Source organism: Pectinophora gossypiella, chromosome 26 (assembly GCF_024362695.1).
Source record: "Pectinophora gossypiella chromosome 26, ilPecGoss1.1, whole genome shotgun sequence".
Lineage (NCBI taxonomy): Eukaryota > Metazoa > Arthropoda > Insecta > Lepidoptera > Gelechiidae > Pectinophora > Pectinophora gossypiella.
The window spans coordinates 1,987,113-2,002,518 of record NC_065429.1 but is presented as its reverse complement, the minus strand read 5'-3'; the positions used below and the strand labels follow the sequence as shown (position 1 = coordinate 2,002,518).

General features: G+C 41.5%; 1 protein-coding gene and 1 non-coding gene across 18 annotated transcripts; one reads left to right on the top strand and one right to left on the bottom strand.

The window, feature by feature from the left end:
* Window positions 1-200: 200 nt before the first annotated feature.
* LOC126378326 (uncharacterized) lies at window positions 201-13,911 on the bottom strand. Of its 17 annotated transcripts, none has more exons than XM_050026541.1 (14): window positions 13,803-13,911; window positions 9,314-9,504; window positions 8,079-8,993; window positions 7,574-7,894; window positions 6,975-7,322; window positions 6,458-6,805; window positions 5,783-6,268; window positions 5,135-5,671; window positions 4,483-5,031; window positions 3,848-4,381; window positions 3,213-3,764; window positions 2,687-3,109; window positions 1,166-1,468; window positions 201-392 (listed from the first exon to the last, which is right to left on the bottom strand). In XM_050026541.1, exons 1-14 carry the CDS (start codon window positions 13,804-13,806, stop codon window positions 351-353), a joined length of 5,553 nt encoding a protein of 1,850 aa, XP_049882498.1. In that variant the 5' UTR covers window positions 13,807-13,911; the 3' UTR covers window positions 201-350. The 17 variants fall into 17 exon arrangements, with proteins under 17 accessions (XP_049882498.1, XP_049882504.1, XP_049882506.1 ...); XM_050026547.1 differs by having other exon boundaries at window positions 3,848-4,356; window positions 5,007-5,031; XM_050026549.1 differs by lacking the exon at window positions 3,213-3,764.
* On the top strand, window positions 10,337-10,408 carry Trnav-cac (transfer RNA valine (anticodon CAC)). Its single transcript has one exon. It is a non-coding gene; the product is annotated as a tRNA-Val (tRNA).
* Window positions 13,912-15,406: the final 1,495 nt, after the last annotated feature.

The following is a 15,406-nucleotide window of genomic DNA, read 5'->3' as shown; positions in this document are numbered from 1 at the left end:
TCACAAAGTGATTTTTGTGATATGTCCCCACCGGGATTAGAACTCGGCAACTCGCGCTTAACTTAACAGCAGTGTTGCGATTATTTTGGTTTCTCCAACATTCCAAGGACGTAAATTTTATTATTGAAAATTAAGTGAATCACTGACTAATGTATTTAGTCACTATTACTTGTCACATATAGTATAAAAATCATAAAAACTGCAAGTAAATATTTTACTAAAAGTTCAAAATTTCCTTATTTGACTACACGATCTGATCGGGAAACGAGAGTCGGTGGGGAGTAACCATTGTATCCACCCGTGACCTTGACGCGTCTAGTAGTATATTTGTTCAAAATAATCAGATTCTTCTAGCTTCGCATCCGTTTTTCATAGTTCTTGTAAATGCATTTCTGTAAAAATAATAAACAGTTATGAGGGTAGGTTTAAAATATATCTTCTACGTTAATAATCGTTGATGTGTAGGTTGAATGAAAGAGGGATATTACATCTATCCAACATTCGTCAATTACGACTTTTTATTCAAACAAACAAACACTGTGATCGTTATTTGTAGGGTTGTATGCTTCACCACCCAAGACAAAAGACCCACCAAATAATGATATTTTTGTCTATGGGTGTAAGATCACCCATAGACAAAATTATTGACAACGAAGATTAGAAAACTCCTTACAAATAACAATCGCAGTGCTGTAATAATAAGGTCGATTTTTCTAAACTTCGTCGGCAATATATTTTGACTATGGGTGATCTTGGTTTTACCGTGGTAAACACACACGACCCTACAAATAACGATCGCACTGCAATAATAATAAGGTCGATTTTTGTTTGAAAAGAGTCGTGATTGACGAAAAATTGGTGGATAGATGAAATACCTGTCAAAGAAAATAAACATATGATGGTATTAATAAACTAATCTCAGCTGCGAGACTGCCCTCAAGATGTTTTTGTTTGACGTGACTTATTGTAGATTTGCCGCAGATGGCATTAACTACTTGGCCGGACAAATTCAGAGCGCTGAGGGCTCTCTCACCCGGTACAAAATTTAAGACAACAGGCAGTGGCGCGAACCTCGGCTTAGGGCGTCGTCTGATTGATACTTGAAAGAATTAATCGACCCTAGTGGGTCGATAGCGGTAAGTGGATATATTACTACTCTACTCACCCCAGTTACAGGATCGAATTTCGATTCAACTGGGCAAAGCAGTTCTATAGCATTGCCCCCTGAACAAAGGTAAAAGGATTTCCCCTCTGGAGTCGCTATGCGACCCTCAAATCCCAAGGGGCATAATTCAGTTCTCGCAATTCTATTCGCAAACTCAGCAGTAGCTCGACTTCCATCAGCTTTTCGGTTCAAGTCATTTCTGTCGACATCCCCTTTATGAATCTGACTCCTGGTTTCTTGTTTGTTGACAACTTCATTTGTTAGACGGGATGTACATCCATCCTCGGCTATTACAACACATTGCTGGAAAGAGAAAATTCCGAATCAGAATCATTTACTCAACGTAATTAACATAGATATACAAGGAACAAAAATAAAATTGCTATCCCAAATTCTAACCTAAATAAATTCATCTTTTTTGGGGTTATGTACCTATACGTTTTTACAATAAAATACCAGACACTATTTTGAATTTGTCAGAAAATAAATTTAAAGCTCATGTGAAGCTTACTTTAAATGTAAAAAAGCTTATTATAACATTAATCATTACACCTAAATGATAAAAATGCCTGGTATTAAATATGTTTCTCTAGTTATCAAATAACTTGTAATGTACCTATAAAAGATGTGTTGCTGTTGCTGTTTCTTGTCATTTCTTCTCCTCAACCATAACACCTTGCGGAATGTCGTAATTTCAAAAATGTTACATTGACCTTCAACAAGTTTATTCAAATTCAAATTCAAAAATATCTTTATTCAGTTATCTGTGATAAATACGTTGAATAAATGATTCTGATAAACTTGTTAAAAGTAACATTTTTGAATCTACGTCATTCCGCAAGGTGTTATGGTTGAGGAGAAGAAACGACAAGAAACTGCAACAGCAACACATTTTTTAACCTAGCCGGTGTGTGCTAAAGTCATCGAGTCAGTACAGACATACGTCCTACATGGTCTAGTGTTTAGGGCATAGTCACGACCTGGGGGTCAGGGTTAGATTCCCGACGGGGACAATATTGAAATCACTTTCCGAGAAATAAACATAAATAACAAAACCACAATAAAACTCATCGACATGTGTATTCTGCCCATCCTAACCTACGGTGCCCAGCCCTGGTCATTGACAGAACGTCAAAAGTCCAGGCTCAAGGTCTGCCAAAGAGCGATTGAGCGTAGTGTGGTAGGTGTCAAACGAATTGATCGAGTCCGAAACACAACACTGCGTTCAAAAATGGGAATCACTGATGTGGGACGAAAAGCCGCCAGACTCAAAAGGGATTGGGCCGGACATGTTTGTCGCATGCACCCTGAGCGGTGGGCACGGATCGTCATAAATTGGGTGCCTCATGACGGGTACAGGCGTCGTGGTAGACCTCGAAAGAGATGGCGCGACAACTTGGACGCTTGCCGGAGGGACAGACCGGAGTACGCACAGGACCGCGAAAAATGGAAAGAGGAAGGCGAGGCCTTTGCCCAGCAGTGGGGTCTTGTAGGCTAAATTAGATTAGAACAAAAACTCACACTTAAAACAGGGTCGAACTCTTGTCCAGGCAAACAGAAGAGCTGTATCGGCGTCCAACCAGTGCACATATAGTACGAATCACACCTATCTGGATGTGGTACTGATCCAATAAACCCTTCGGGGCACAACGGCTCGGCTTCTAGTTCCTCTGTTACTGTTGTCAATTCCACTGTTGTTGGTGAATTACTGGTTGTTATACCTCCTTCTGCTGTCGCGGTTGAATCTTCTATTGTTTGTTCTGTTGGATCCATTGTTATTTCAAATTCAGTGGTTGCTACAGTTTGTTCATCAGTAGTAATAGTAGACACTTCCGATGTAAATTCTGTCGTAGTCAAATCTCCGTCAGTTGAAGGTTCAGCAGTGGTTGACGTCAATTGACCGTTCTGCCAGTTGCAACCTCCTTCCGCTATTGCAACGCATGTCTGAAAAGTAACCATTTTCAATATTTAGTTGAGGCTTTTTAATGTACCAACTGGACATATTAATTATTTAACAAAAATATATATATTTTAACACAAAACTCACTTGTAACGCAGCATCAAACTCTAGTCCCGGCGCACAGAACAGCTGTATGGGCTCCCACCCTGAACACAAGAAGTACGAGTCACATCGCTCCGGATGCGGCACGTTGCCGACGAACCCTGGAGGACAGATAGCGGGGGTCTCGGGCTGTTGTTCTGTTGTAGTTACTGTTGTTTCTGTCGATAGCTCTGTCGATATATCTACGGATTCAGTGGTCGATTCTGTTTGTTTATCAGTTATTGTTGTTGTTGATTCTTCTGTTGTTATAGTTGTATCTTTTGTTGTGGTAGTTATGGTTCCTGGTTCTTCTGTGGTTGTAAGATCTTTTGTTATAGTGGTTAAATCATCAGTGGTTTCTTCTGTTGTTTCGGTTACTGTTACTTCTGTTGCTGTTTGCGATTCAGTGGTTGATACTGTTTGTTCATCAGTAATAGTAGATACTTCCGATGTAAATTCTGTCGTCGTCAAATCTCCGTCAGTTGAAGGTTCAGCAGTGGTTGACGTCAGTTGACCGTTCTGCCAGTTGCAACCTCCTTCCGCTATTGCAACGCATGTCTGAAACGTAACCATTTTCAATATTTAGTTGAGGCTTTTTAATGTACCGACTGGACACATTAATCATTTAACACAAAACTCACTTGTAACGCTGCATCGAACTCAAGTCCCGGCGCACAGAACAGCTGTATGGGCTCCCATCCTGAACACAAGAAGTACGAGTCACATCGCTCCGGATGGGGCACGTTGCCGATGAACCCTGGAGGACAGACAGCGGGGGTCTCGGGCTGTTGTTCTGTTGTTTCTGTTGATAGCGTTGTCGATATCTCTACGGATTCAGTGGTTGATTCTGTTTGTTTATCAGTTATTGTTGTTGTTGATTCTTCTGTTGTTATAGTTGTATCTTTTGTTGTGGTAGTTATGGTTCCTGGTTCTTCTGTTGTGGTTGTAAGATCTTCTGTTACAGTGGTTATATCATCAGTGGTTTCGGTTACTGATTCTTCTGTTGCTGGTTGCGATTCAGTAGTTGCTACAGTTTGTTCGTCAGTAGTAATAGTAAACACTTCCGATGTAAATTCTGTCGTCGTCAAATCTCCGTCAGTTGAAGGTTCAGCAGTGGTTGACGTCAATTGACCGTTCTGCCAGTTACAACCTCCTTCCACTATTGCAACGCATGTCTGAAATAGTAACCGTTTTCGATATTTATTTGAGGCTTTTTAATATACTGTCTGGACATTTTAATTATTTTATAAAAAATATATTTCAATACGAAACTTACTTGTAGTGTGGCATCAAACTCTAGTCCAGGCGCACAGAACAGCTGTATGGGCTCCCATCCTGAACACAAGAAGTACGAGTCACATCGCTCCGGATGCGGCACGTTGCCGATGAACCCTGGAGGACAGACAGCGGGGGTCTCAGGCTGTTGTTCTGTTGTAGTTACTGTTTTTTCTGTTGAGAGCTCTGTCGATATCTCTACAGATTCAGTGGTTGATTCTGTTTGTTCATCAGTAATTGTTGTTGATTCTTCTGTTGTTATAGTTGTATCTTTTGTTGTGGTAGTTATGGTTTCTGGTTCTTCTGTTGTGGTTGTTAGATTTTCTGTTATAGTGGTTATATCATCAGTGGTTTCTTCTGTTGTTTCGGTTACTGAGTCTTCTGTTTGCGATTCAGTGGTTGCTACAGTTTGTTTATCAGTAGTAATAGTAGACACTTCCGATGTAAATTCTGTCGTCGTCAAATCTCCGTCAGTTGAAGGTTCAGCAGTGGTTGACGTCAATTGACCGTTCTGCCAGTTGCAACCTCCTTCCGCTATTGCAACGCATGTCTGAAAAGTAACCATTTTCAATATTTAGTTGAGGCTTTTTAATGTACCAACTGGACATATTAATTATTTAACAAAAATATATATATTTTAACACAAAACTCACTTGTAACGCAGCATCGAACTCAAGTCCCGGCGCACAGAACAGCTGTATGGGCTCCCACCCTGAACACAAGAAGTACGAGTCACATCGCTCCGGATGCGGCACGTTGCCAATGAACCCTGGCGGACAGATAGCGGGGGTCTCGGGCTGTTGTTCTGTTGTAGTTACTGTTTTTTCTGTTGATAGCTCTGTGGATGTCCCTACAGAATCAGTGTTTGTTGCTGTCTGTTCATCAGTAATTGTTGTTGATACTTCTGTTGTTATAGTTGTATCTTTTGTTGTGGTAGTTATGGTTTCTGGTTCTTCTGTTGTGGTTGTTAGATCTTCTGTTATAGTGGTAATTGTTGTTTCGGTTACTGATACTTCTGTTGCTGTTTGTGATTCAGTGGTTGATACTGTTTGTTCATCAGTAGTAGTAGTAGATACTTCCGATGTAAATTCTGTCGTCGTCAAATCTCCGTCAGTTGAAGGTTCAGCAGTGGTTGACGTCAATTGACCGTTCTGCCAGTTGCAACCTCCTTCCGCTATTGCTACGCATGTCTGAAAAAAGTATCCATTTTGAATAATTTGTTAAGGTTTTTCAATGTACCAACTGGTAGTTTTATGTTTAGGATTTTAATTAATAAATAAAAGTTTGAATATGTAACTCACTTGTAACGCAGCATCGAACTCTAGTCCCGGCGCACAGAACAGCTGTATGGGCTCCCATCCTGAACACAAGAAGTACGAGTCACATCGCTCAGGATGCGGCACGTTGCCGATGAACCCTGGAGGACAGATAGCGGAGGTCTCAGGCTGTTTTTCTGTTGTCGATTCTTTGTCTTCTGTTGTTAGCTCTGTTGCTGGCTCATCTGTTGTTGCTTGTGATTCAGTGGTGGATAATGTTTGTTCTTCTATTGTTACTGTTGTTGGTACATCTGTTGTTATTGTTATCGGTCCTTCTGTTGTCGACAGAGTTGTTTCTGTTGTTAGGTCTGTCACTGGGGCCTCGCTTGTAGTTTGTGATTCAGTAGTGGACACTGTTTGTTCTTCTGTTGTTCTTGTTGTCGATTCTTCGTCAGTTGACGGATGAATCGTTGTTGACGTTAGTTGACCGTTCTGCCAGTTACATCCTCCTTCCGCTATTGCTACGCATATCTAAAATACATTTTTGACCAATATTGTAAAACCTGGTTCGATATAATTTAGCGGATGTTCATGTTGCTCAACTCAATAGACAAAATCTTTAGTAAAGGCAAATTAGTCTTCGATTATTTTATTTGCATGGCAAGCGCCTTTTCTAAAGACCGGTTACTTGAGCAGAAATATATTTGAACAAAAACTCACTTGTAGGTCAGCATCAAACTCTAGTCCCGGCGCACAGAACAGCTGTATGGGCTCCCATCCTGAACACAAGAAGTACGAGTCACATCGCTCCGGATGCGGCACGTTGCCGATGAACCCTGGAGGACAGATAGCGGGGGTCTCGGGCTGTTGTTCTGTTGTTGACAGAGTTGTTTCTGTTGTTAGCCCTGTCACTGGGGCCTCGCTTGCAGTTGTTGTTTCAGTGGTGGGTACTGTTTGATCTTCTGTTGTTGTTGTTGTCGATTCTTGTTCAGTTGTAGTATGAGTTGTTGTCGACGTTAGTTGACCATTCTGCCAGTTACATCCTCCTTCCGCTATTGCTACGCATATCTGAAACACATTTTTGACTAATATTGTAAAACCTAGTTCGATGTAATTTATCAGATGTTCATGTTGCTCAACTTATTGGCAAATTTGTCTTCGATTATTTATTTGCACGGCAAGTGCCTTTTCTTATAACCGATTACTTGAGCAGAAATATATTTGAACAAAAACTCACTTGTAACGCAGCATCGAACTCAAGTCCCGGCGCACAGAACAGCTGTATGGGCTCCCATCCTGAACACAAGAAGTACGAGTCACATCGCTCCGGATGCGGCACGTTGCCGATGAACCCTGGAGGACAGATAGCGGGGGTCTCCGGCTGTTGTTCTGTTGTCAATGGGGTTGTTTCGGTTGTTAGCTCTGTCATTGGGGCCTCGCTTGTAGTTGGTGTTTCAGTGGTGAGTACTGTTTGTTCATCTGTTGTTGTTGTTGTTGATTCTTCGTCAGTTGACGGATGAGTCGATGTCGACGTTAGTTGGCCGTTCTGCCAGTTACAGCCTCCTTCCGCTATTGCTACGCATATCTAAAACACACATTTGTGACTGATATTGCAAAATCTGACTTAATTCTTAGCAATTAGCAGAAGCCAATTGTATCACACTTTTAAGAATTAAAGAAATATAATGGTGGGAAACAATTAATTGATGACCTATATTGTGTAATATACTTACATAGTCTTTATTAAAAGCAAATTAATTTTAATTATTTGCAAGGAAAACGCCTGTTCTTTCAAATCGGATCCTTGGACAGAAACAAATTTTAATTCAAACTCACTTGTAACGTAGCATCGAACTCTAGTCCCGGCGCGCAGAACAGCTGTATGGACTCCCATCCTGAACACAAGAAGTACGAGTCACATCGCTCCGGATGCGGCACGTTGCCGACAAACCCTGGAGGACAGATAGTGGGGGTCTCGGGCTGTTGTTCTGTTGTCGGCACTGTTGTTTCTGTTGTTAGCTCTGTTGCTGGCTCTGTCGTTGTTTCTTCTTCTGTTATTGTTGTTGTTGATTCTTCGTCAGTTGACGGATGAGTCGTTGTTGACGTTAGTTGACCGTTCTGCCAGTTACAGCCTCCTTCCGCTATTGCTACGCATATCTAAAACACACATTTCTGACTGATATTGTAAAATCTGACTGAATTCTTAGGAATTGGCCCATATTGCTCAATAGACATAATCTACATTAAGGACAAATTATTTTTCGATTATATTATTTGCAAGGCTAACGAGTTTTCTTTCAAATCGGATACTTGAACAAATACATTTCTACAGAAAACTCACTTGTAACGCAGCATCGAACTCAAGTCCCGGCGCACAGAACAGCTGTATGGGCTCCCATCCTGAACACAAGAAGTATGAGTCACATCGCTCAGGATGCGGCACGTTGCCGATGAACCCTGGAGGACAGATAGCGGGGGTCTCGGGCTGTTGTTCTGTTGTCGGTACTGTTCTTTCTGTTGTTAATGCTGGTTCTCGGGAACTTTCGACGTCTCTACTTTCATTTGAACTTTCACTCTCATTCGTGGTAGGTTCTGTTACAGTTGACACTTCTATAGTTGTTCCTTCAGAATCAATTGTCATTTCAGTAGTAGCTGTAGTTGGTTCAACTGTTGTTGGTTCCTCGGTTGGTGATTCCTCGGTTGTTGGTTCTACTGTTGTTGATTGCTCGGTTGTTGATTCCTCGGTTGTTGGTTCTACTGTTGTAGGATTTTCTGTTGTTGGTTCAACTGTTGTTGATTCCTCGGTTGTCGGTTCTACTGTTGTTGATTCTTCGGTTGATGGTTCTGCTGTTGTTGGTTCTACTGTTGTTGATTCCTCGGTTGTGGGTTCTACTGTTGTTGATTGCTCGGTTGTTGATTCCTCGGTTGTTGGTTCTACTGTTGTAGGATTTTCTGTTGTTGGTTCAACTGTTGTTGATTCCTTGGTTGTCGGTTCTACTGTTGTTGATTCTTCGGTTGTTGGTTCTACTGTTGTTGATTCCTTGGTTGTTGGTTCTGCTGTTGGTTGTTCTGGTGTTATTATTTCAGTGCTTTCCTCATTTCTATCTGTTGTAACCGAACTTTCGGTGGTCGTCAGATAATTTGTTGTTGTGTCTGTTGTTTTTTCTGTAGTTGCTACTTCATTTTCTGTTGTTGTAACCGACTCTGTTGTTACGTGTGTCGGTTGGCAGTCTACATTTTGAGGCCAGTTGCAAACCTGGAAAATAATGTTTATGTAATTTTTAACATAACATAGCAAGAGTCATTGTGGTTCTGTGGGACATCGGCTTGCTTCTCGAAAGGGGAGCACCGGTTCGGACCCTGGGACCGGACATGCAACAATGAGTTATTAATTTATCTCAAGGGCGGTTTTCAGTACACTCACCACCATGTTGGTCTAACAGAATGCTCTGTGAGATGTGGGTACTTAGTTTATCTTAATGTACCTGTGACTTTTCGTTCCTGCGTAAAAAGGGCCTATAAAGACGACGACGAGACGAGAAGAAGCTCTACACTACATATTATTATAACACTAACCTGATAAACAGGATCGAAGTACAGCCCCCCGCTACATTGTCGAAGGTGTTTCTCGCCGTGAACGCAGTAGTAGAACTTGGTGCAGTCAGTCTCGTGGGGGAGCAGCAGGTGGATGTGAGGGTCTTCCGGGCAGCCGTTCGGGAGGTAGGAGGCGGATGACAAACCGAACAGCAGTAGAAAGAAGAATATCGCTGGAAAACATTGATAGATAATTTAGCCGGTTTAAAACCAATGAGGGAATATCCAGGCTATGTTCCCCGAAAACAATATAGATGGTGCTGTGCAGATTTGCCTTCGTGTAACCTTCTACATACATACATAAATTCACGCCTATTTCCCACCGGGGTAAGCAGAGACTATAGAATTCCATTTGCTTCGATCCTGACACACTTCTCTTGCTTCCTCCACATTCATCAATCGCTTCATACACGTCGGTTCAGAGTAGTATTAAACCTTTCCTGAGGACATCTCCGATTAACCTTGACCTATTGTGTCATCATCATCATCAGCCCATTAACGTCCCCACTGCTGGGGCACGGGCCTTGCCTATGGATGGATAGGGAGATCGGGCCTTAAACCACCACGCGGGCCCAGTGCGGATTGGATTGATGGTTATTAAAAACTGCTAATGCAGCCGGGACCAACGGCTTAACGTGCCTTCCGAAGCACGGAGGAGCTCGACATGAAAACTTTATTTTTTTTGTGGTCACCCATCCTATGACCGGCCTTTGCGAAAGTTGCTTAACTTCACAATCGCAGACCGAGCGCGTTAACCGCTGCGATCCATAGGGAAGGCCCGTGCCCCAGCAGTGGGTACGCTAATGGGCTGATGATGATGAGTTATTCTATCCTTATCATTAAATTGTTTGTGAGTGATCATGTTTCGATATTGAAATGACGACATCAGCTTAGAATACTCGGAAACTACAGCTGTTATCATTTGGCACATTGCAACATGGATTAAATGATGCGTATCTAAATTAGTAATCGATTATTAAAACATCTTTATTACTCCAACTACGTGCCTCTGTGGCCCAGTGGTTGAGCGCTGGACTCACGATCCGGAGGTCCCGGGTTCGAATCCCGGTGGGGACATATCACAAAAATCACTTTGTGATCCCTACTTTGGTTAGGACATTACAGGCTGATCATCTGATTGTCAGTAAGATGATCCGTGCTTCGGAAGGCACGTTAAGCCGTTGGTCCCGGTCACTACTTACTTACTGATGTAAGTGAGTAATCGTTACATGAGCCATGTCAGGGGCCTTTAGCGGCTCAATAATAACCCTGACACCAGGGTTGATGAGGCTGGTAATTCGCCTTACCAGTTTACTCCATGACGCCATTATTTTCGTATTGTTAAGTTGGCAGTATGATATGCTCGACTCCAGTGAGTAAAGTCCTCAAGTCGAGGGCGTAAATGAGAACTTGAAATACCAAAATGTTCAGCTGAGGCCGAGTCCAGTGGAGGAAGAGACGAGTGAACTTTCTTTGAATACTGATGTTAGTCAGGTGAAAGTATATTTGATAATGTAAAACATTGGCTCCGATTCCTGCAGACACCTCCTAATTTTATTTTAAGTTATACCTGTCATTTTCTTATCCACCGAAAAGGAAAGGGACGGATGATTGACAGCTCTTAATTTTAGGAAGAATGCGTAAATGAATGAATAACCCGGGCGAATAAAACAGGTATCACGCTGGTATGCAAACCGTTTGAGGTGCTGTCTTGACTCTGTCGGTTTATTATGCAATGCATTTTTTTATAGGGTTGTTTTAGATTTGTGCTTCAAATTGACGTGTGTTCGATAAATTTTCTCTCTCTCTATTTAAGAGCTGCGCTCTTGTCGGTGGAGCAATCGCCATTCCTCTATTTTTCCCCCTAAATCCTTCACCTCCTGATACGACACGACCTGCACCTTTTCTTTTATTTGTTTCATAAATGTTCTCCTAGGTGCACATTTATGAAACAAATCCCTTTTATGACTGTCGATTATCCGTCCCTTTCCTTTTCGGGGGGGGTAAGAAAATGACAGGTATGACTTAAAATAAATTTAGATTGTGTCTACAGGAATCAGCACCATTATTTAAATAATTAAGAATTTACAATATAAATCAGCGTAATGTAGTAGTGTTCAGATGGTGTTTGATAGCGTTATCTGAATACAACATTTTTCTTTATAATATCTAGTACTTATCGATACAAAATCAGTGTTCGTCATTCCTTTACAAATTGTTGTCATTACCACAACATTGTTATGACGTTAATTTCAAAGTCAAGGATGTGAGTTGGTAACGGCCTCTGTAGTCCAGTGGTTGAGCGTTCATAATTATTAAGAGCCACACTTTTTAGGGACAAATAGGGCAGTGGTTTTCCTCTTGCATTTCGCCCCGCAGTAATACTCTGTTTGACGCAAGTGGGAAGGCGCACAAAGTTGTCTATTTCAAACCCACACTAGGGCTCCTGTCCTTCGCCTCTGAATAGTTAGTACTGACAGTTACTGCTGCCCTCTGTCAAGTTCCAGGTTACAGTCTCTGTGACTTGCCCCTTCCGTCCTGCCGATACCGATGGCTCCCATCTCCGCCTCTGCAGCCGTTGAGGTCACGTTATACCCCGTAGGTCTGGGTCCCTATCCGAACTCAGCCACTCACTCCGGCCTGCTTAAGTAAGAGGCACCCACCCCCGCGACAAAGACGCGCCGAACAGGAATTCCTACCTATACCTAAATCTACAATAAGCCACGTCAAAAAAAATTGATTATCATTTATTATTCAAACATTAATTCGAAAACGAATTCGAATAGTCTAACAAAAATAAGTTCATCTCACGAGACCTATCTTCCTGAGAAATACGTTTTTGAAGTAGATATGTGACCTAAACTAATCTTATCGTGTGGGTTGTGAGGTGCATTACCAACGTCATCAACCCTGGTCTGACATGCCTCATATAAGCGGGACCGACGGCTTACCGTGCCTTCCGAAGCCCGAATCATCTTACTTTCGGACAATCAGATGATCAGCCTGTAATGTCCTAACCAAACTAGGGATCTAAGTGATTTTTTGATATGTCCCCACCAGGATTCGAATCTGGGGCCTCCCGGTCGTGAGCCCAACGCTCAACCACTGGACCACGGTTCAAAACCAGTGGATGAGACTTGGGTTGACAAAATGACCTTACTTACCTACCTACATAATTATTATTATTCAAAAATATAATGTTATGGCAAAGGCATATTTATAAAAATATTTTTTGTTTGATATTTGTATCAGATGTTTTACAGAATTATGTTGCTACCTATATTGCTTCTCTTTATTTTGATCAGAATAATAATGGGTGGGAGATATGTTGCGCTTGGGTGTAATAACAAGGGTCATCATTTATACCCAAAAACAAAGACAAAAGATGCATTATGTCTATTATCCGTGAAATTAGAATGTTAAACGAAGGCTCTGTACAAGGCTATCTATATATTTTTCTGGGGGACTTAGCCTGGAAAGTCCTTTATTGGGGTAGTCAGATGTACAGTCATGAGCAATATAATGTACCCACTTTAGGACTCTGTCGCACTAACATATTTGACATTTAGTGAGACTTACAGTTCAAAAGTTCAGTTTAAAAAGTTTTCATCTCGAGCTCCTCCGTGCTTCGGAAGGCACGTTAAGCCGTTAGTCCCGGCTGCATTAGCAGTCGTTAATAACCACCAATCCGTACTGGGCCCGCGTGGTGATTTAAGGCCCGATCTCCATCCATAGGGAAGGCCCGTGCCCCAGCAGTGGGGACGTTAATGGGCTGGTGATGATAAGACTTACAGTTCAATTTGTCAAAATTTGTATTAATGCTCGTGGCCGTACATCCATCGCAAGATAAACAAACTAAGGGTGGTATTAATAAACTAATCTCAGCTTTGAGACTGCCCTCAAGATCATGTCAATGTGAAAGTTCTTATAGAAAAACAGGGACTTGAATGCTGAAGATCATGCGATCTTGAGGGCAGTCTCAGCTGAGATTTGTTTATAAATACCATCCTAAGTAGTAAGTACCCACACTTCACCGAGCTTTCTGTTAGACCAACGTGATAGGTGAACCGTATCGCAGTCTGTAACGACTGAGCGAACTGTGGTAAAGTAAGAAATCGGACCTGTCACCTTCAGGTAAGCGGACCCTATGAGAAACGGTAGGGAGATTATGATTTAACACTTTCAAGGACAGAACGTCTACGGACGTTCCGATTCCAAGGTGACCATCTTTTTTTTTTTAAAGAACATCTAGGGCCCTGTGCCGAGGTTTTTCGTGCAGCTTCTTTTCCCCGGCTATACAGGTTGTGAGAAGCTGCAGTAGTTTTAGGCGGATGAGACGTTCGTTATGTAAAAATTGACGATTCAAAGTGTAACTATGTTACCTACTGAATAAAGATATTTTTGAATTTGAACCTATTATGACCCATGGTCTCTGTCCGTGAAAGGGTTAAAAAGGTAGGTACCTACTTACCCATTTAAATATATAGGTAACAGTAATTATTTCTTGCGTATTCTTCAGTGCAGTGGTAAGACGCGAACACAACTACCATTTCGCGTTGTGGTCGCTCTGTGCTACGTCCTATCTACGATTTATGATAACCGATACATGTGTTAAGATATAATCAGATTGTTTTCCAATTAGTATTTCGCATTATCTTTTTGAATCCGTGATAGCCCTCGGAGAACGTGAGACTTAGGGTGGTATTAATAAACGAATCTCAGCTGAGACTGCCCTCAAGATCACGCTCAAGTCCCTGTTTTTATATGAGAATTATTATTGTCACAGTGACATGATCTCGAAGGCAGTCTCGAAGCTGAGATTAGTTTACTAATTCCTGTAAACACCATCTAATTTTATATTAAGTTATATCTGTTATTTTCTTATCCGCCGAAAAGGAAAGGGACGGGTAATCGACAAGCATAAAATTTATGGAACACACGTCAATTTTAAGCACAAATCTAAAACCGTATAAAAATTTTGCATTGACTGATAACCCGACAGAATTAAGTTGACAGCACATGTCAAACGGTAAGCATACTATACAAGCGAGATACCTTTTTGATTCTCCCGGGTTTACTAATTCTTCCAAGTTTAATAATTTACTAATTCTTCCTAAAATTAAGAGCTGTCAATCATCCGCCCCTTTCCTTTTCGGCGGATAAGAAAATGACAGGTATAACAAAGTAAAATTAGGAGGTGTCTGCAGGAATCGGGGCGTTAGACACGATAGATGACTTTGTTAAGTTTTTTCTTCGTTTAACTAATTTCATGGATAACAGACAATATGCATCTTTTTGTCTTTGTTTTTGGGTATAAATGATGACCCTTTTTATTACACCAAGGTACAATTATAAATTCCACCCATTATTATTCTAATCAAAATAAAGAGAAGCAATATAGGTAGCAACATCATTCTATACATAATGTGATCCAAATATCAAGCAACAATTAGTTTTATTTATGCTTCTGCCATTACATTAAAATTTTTGAATAGTTATGTACCCCAGCGATGAGAAAATAGGTAATTATCACGTTAAGTGAACAACGCCATCTATCGTGTGTTTGGGGAACGTCGATTGGAAAGTCCCATTGATATCACGTGGTTTCCATGATTTGTGCCCGGTCTATCACATGGGACTTAAACATAGCTTATGTGCTGATTTTATTATCTTTAATTACGTTTGTGCAATTGAATTATAACAGATAGGAACACGGAAGTCGGTTTTGTTGAGGTTTCCTGGAATAAATTGCTACACGTTCAATAAGGAAATAAGCTGTTAGGGGAGGTAAGAGATTTTTGTTGAAGTGTCCAAGGTGGGACGAAAGAGACTAGTGCATCTCAGTGTAGTCAGTGCATCTCTTAGTGTCGACTACACTAAACCATCTACCACCCACCGAGATGCACCGACTGTGCGTCTCTTAGTGTAGTCGGTGCATCTCTAGTGTAGTCGGTGCATCTCTAGTGTAGTCGGTGCATCTCTAGTGTAGTCGGTGCATCTCTAGTGTAGTCGGTGCATCTCTAGTGTAGTCGGTGCATCTCTAGTGTAGTCGGTGCATCTGTAGTGTAGTCGGTG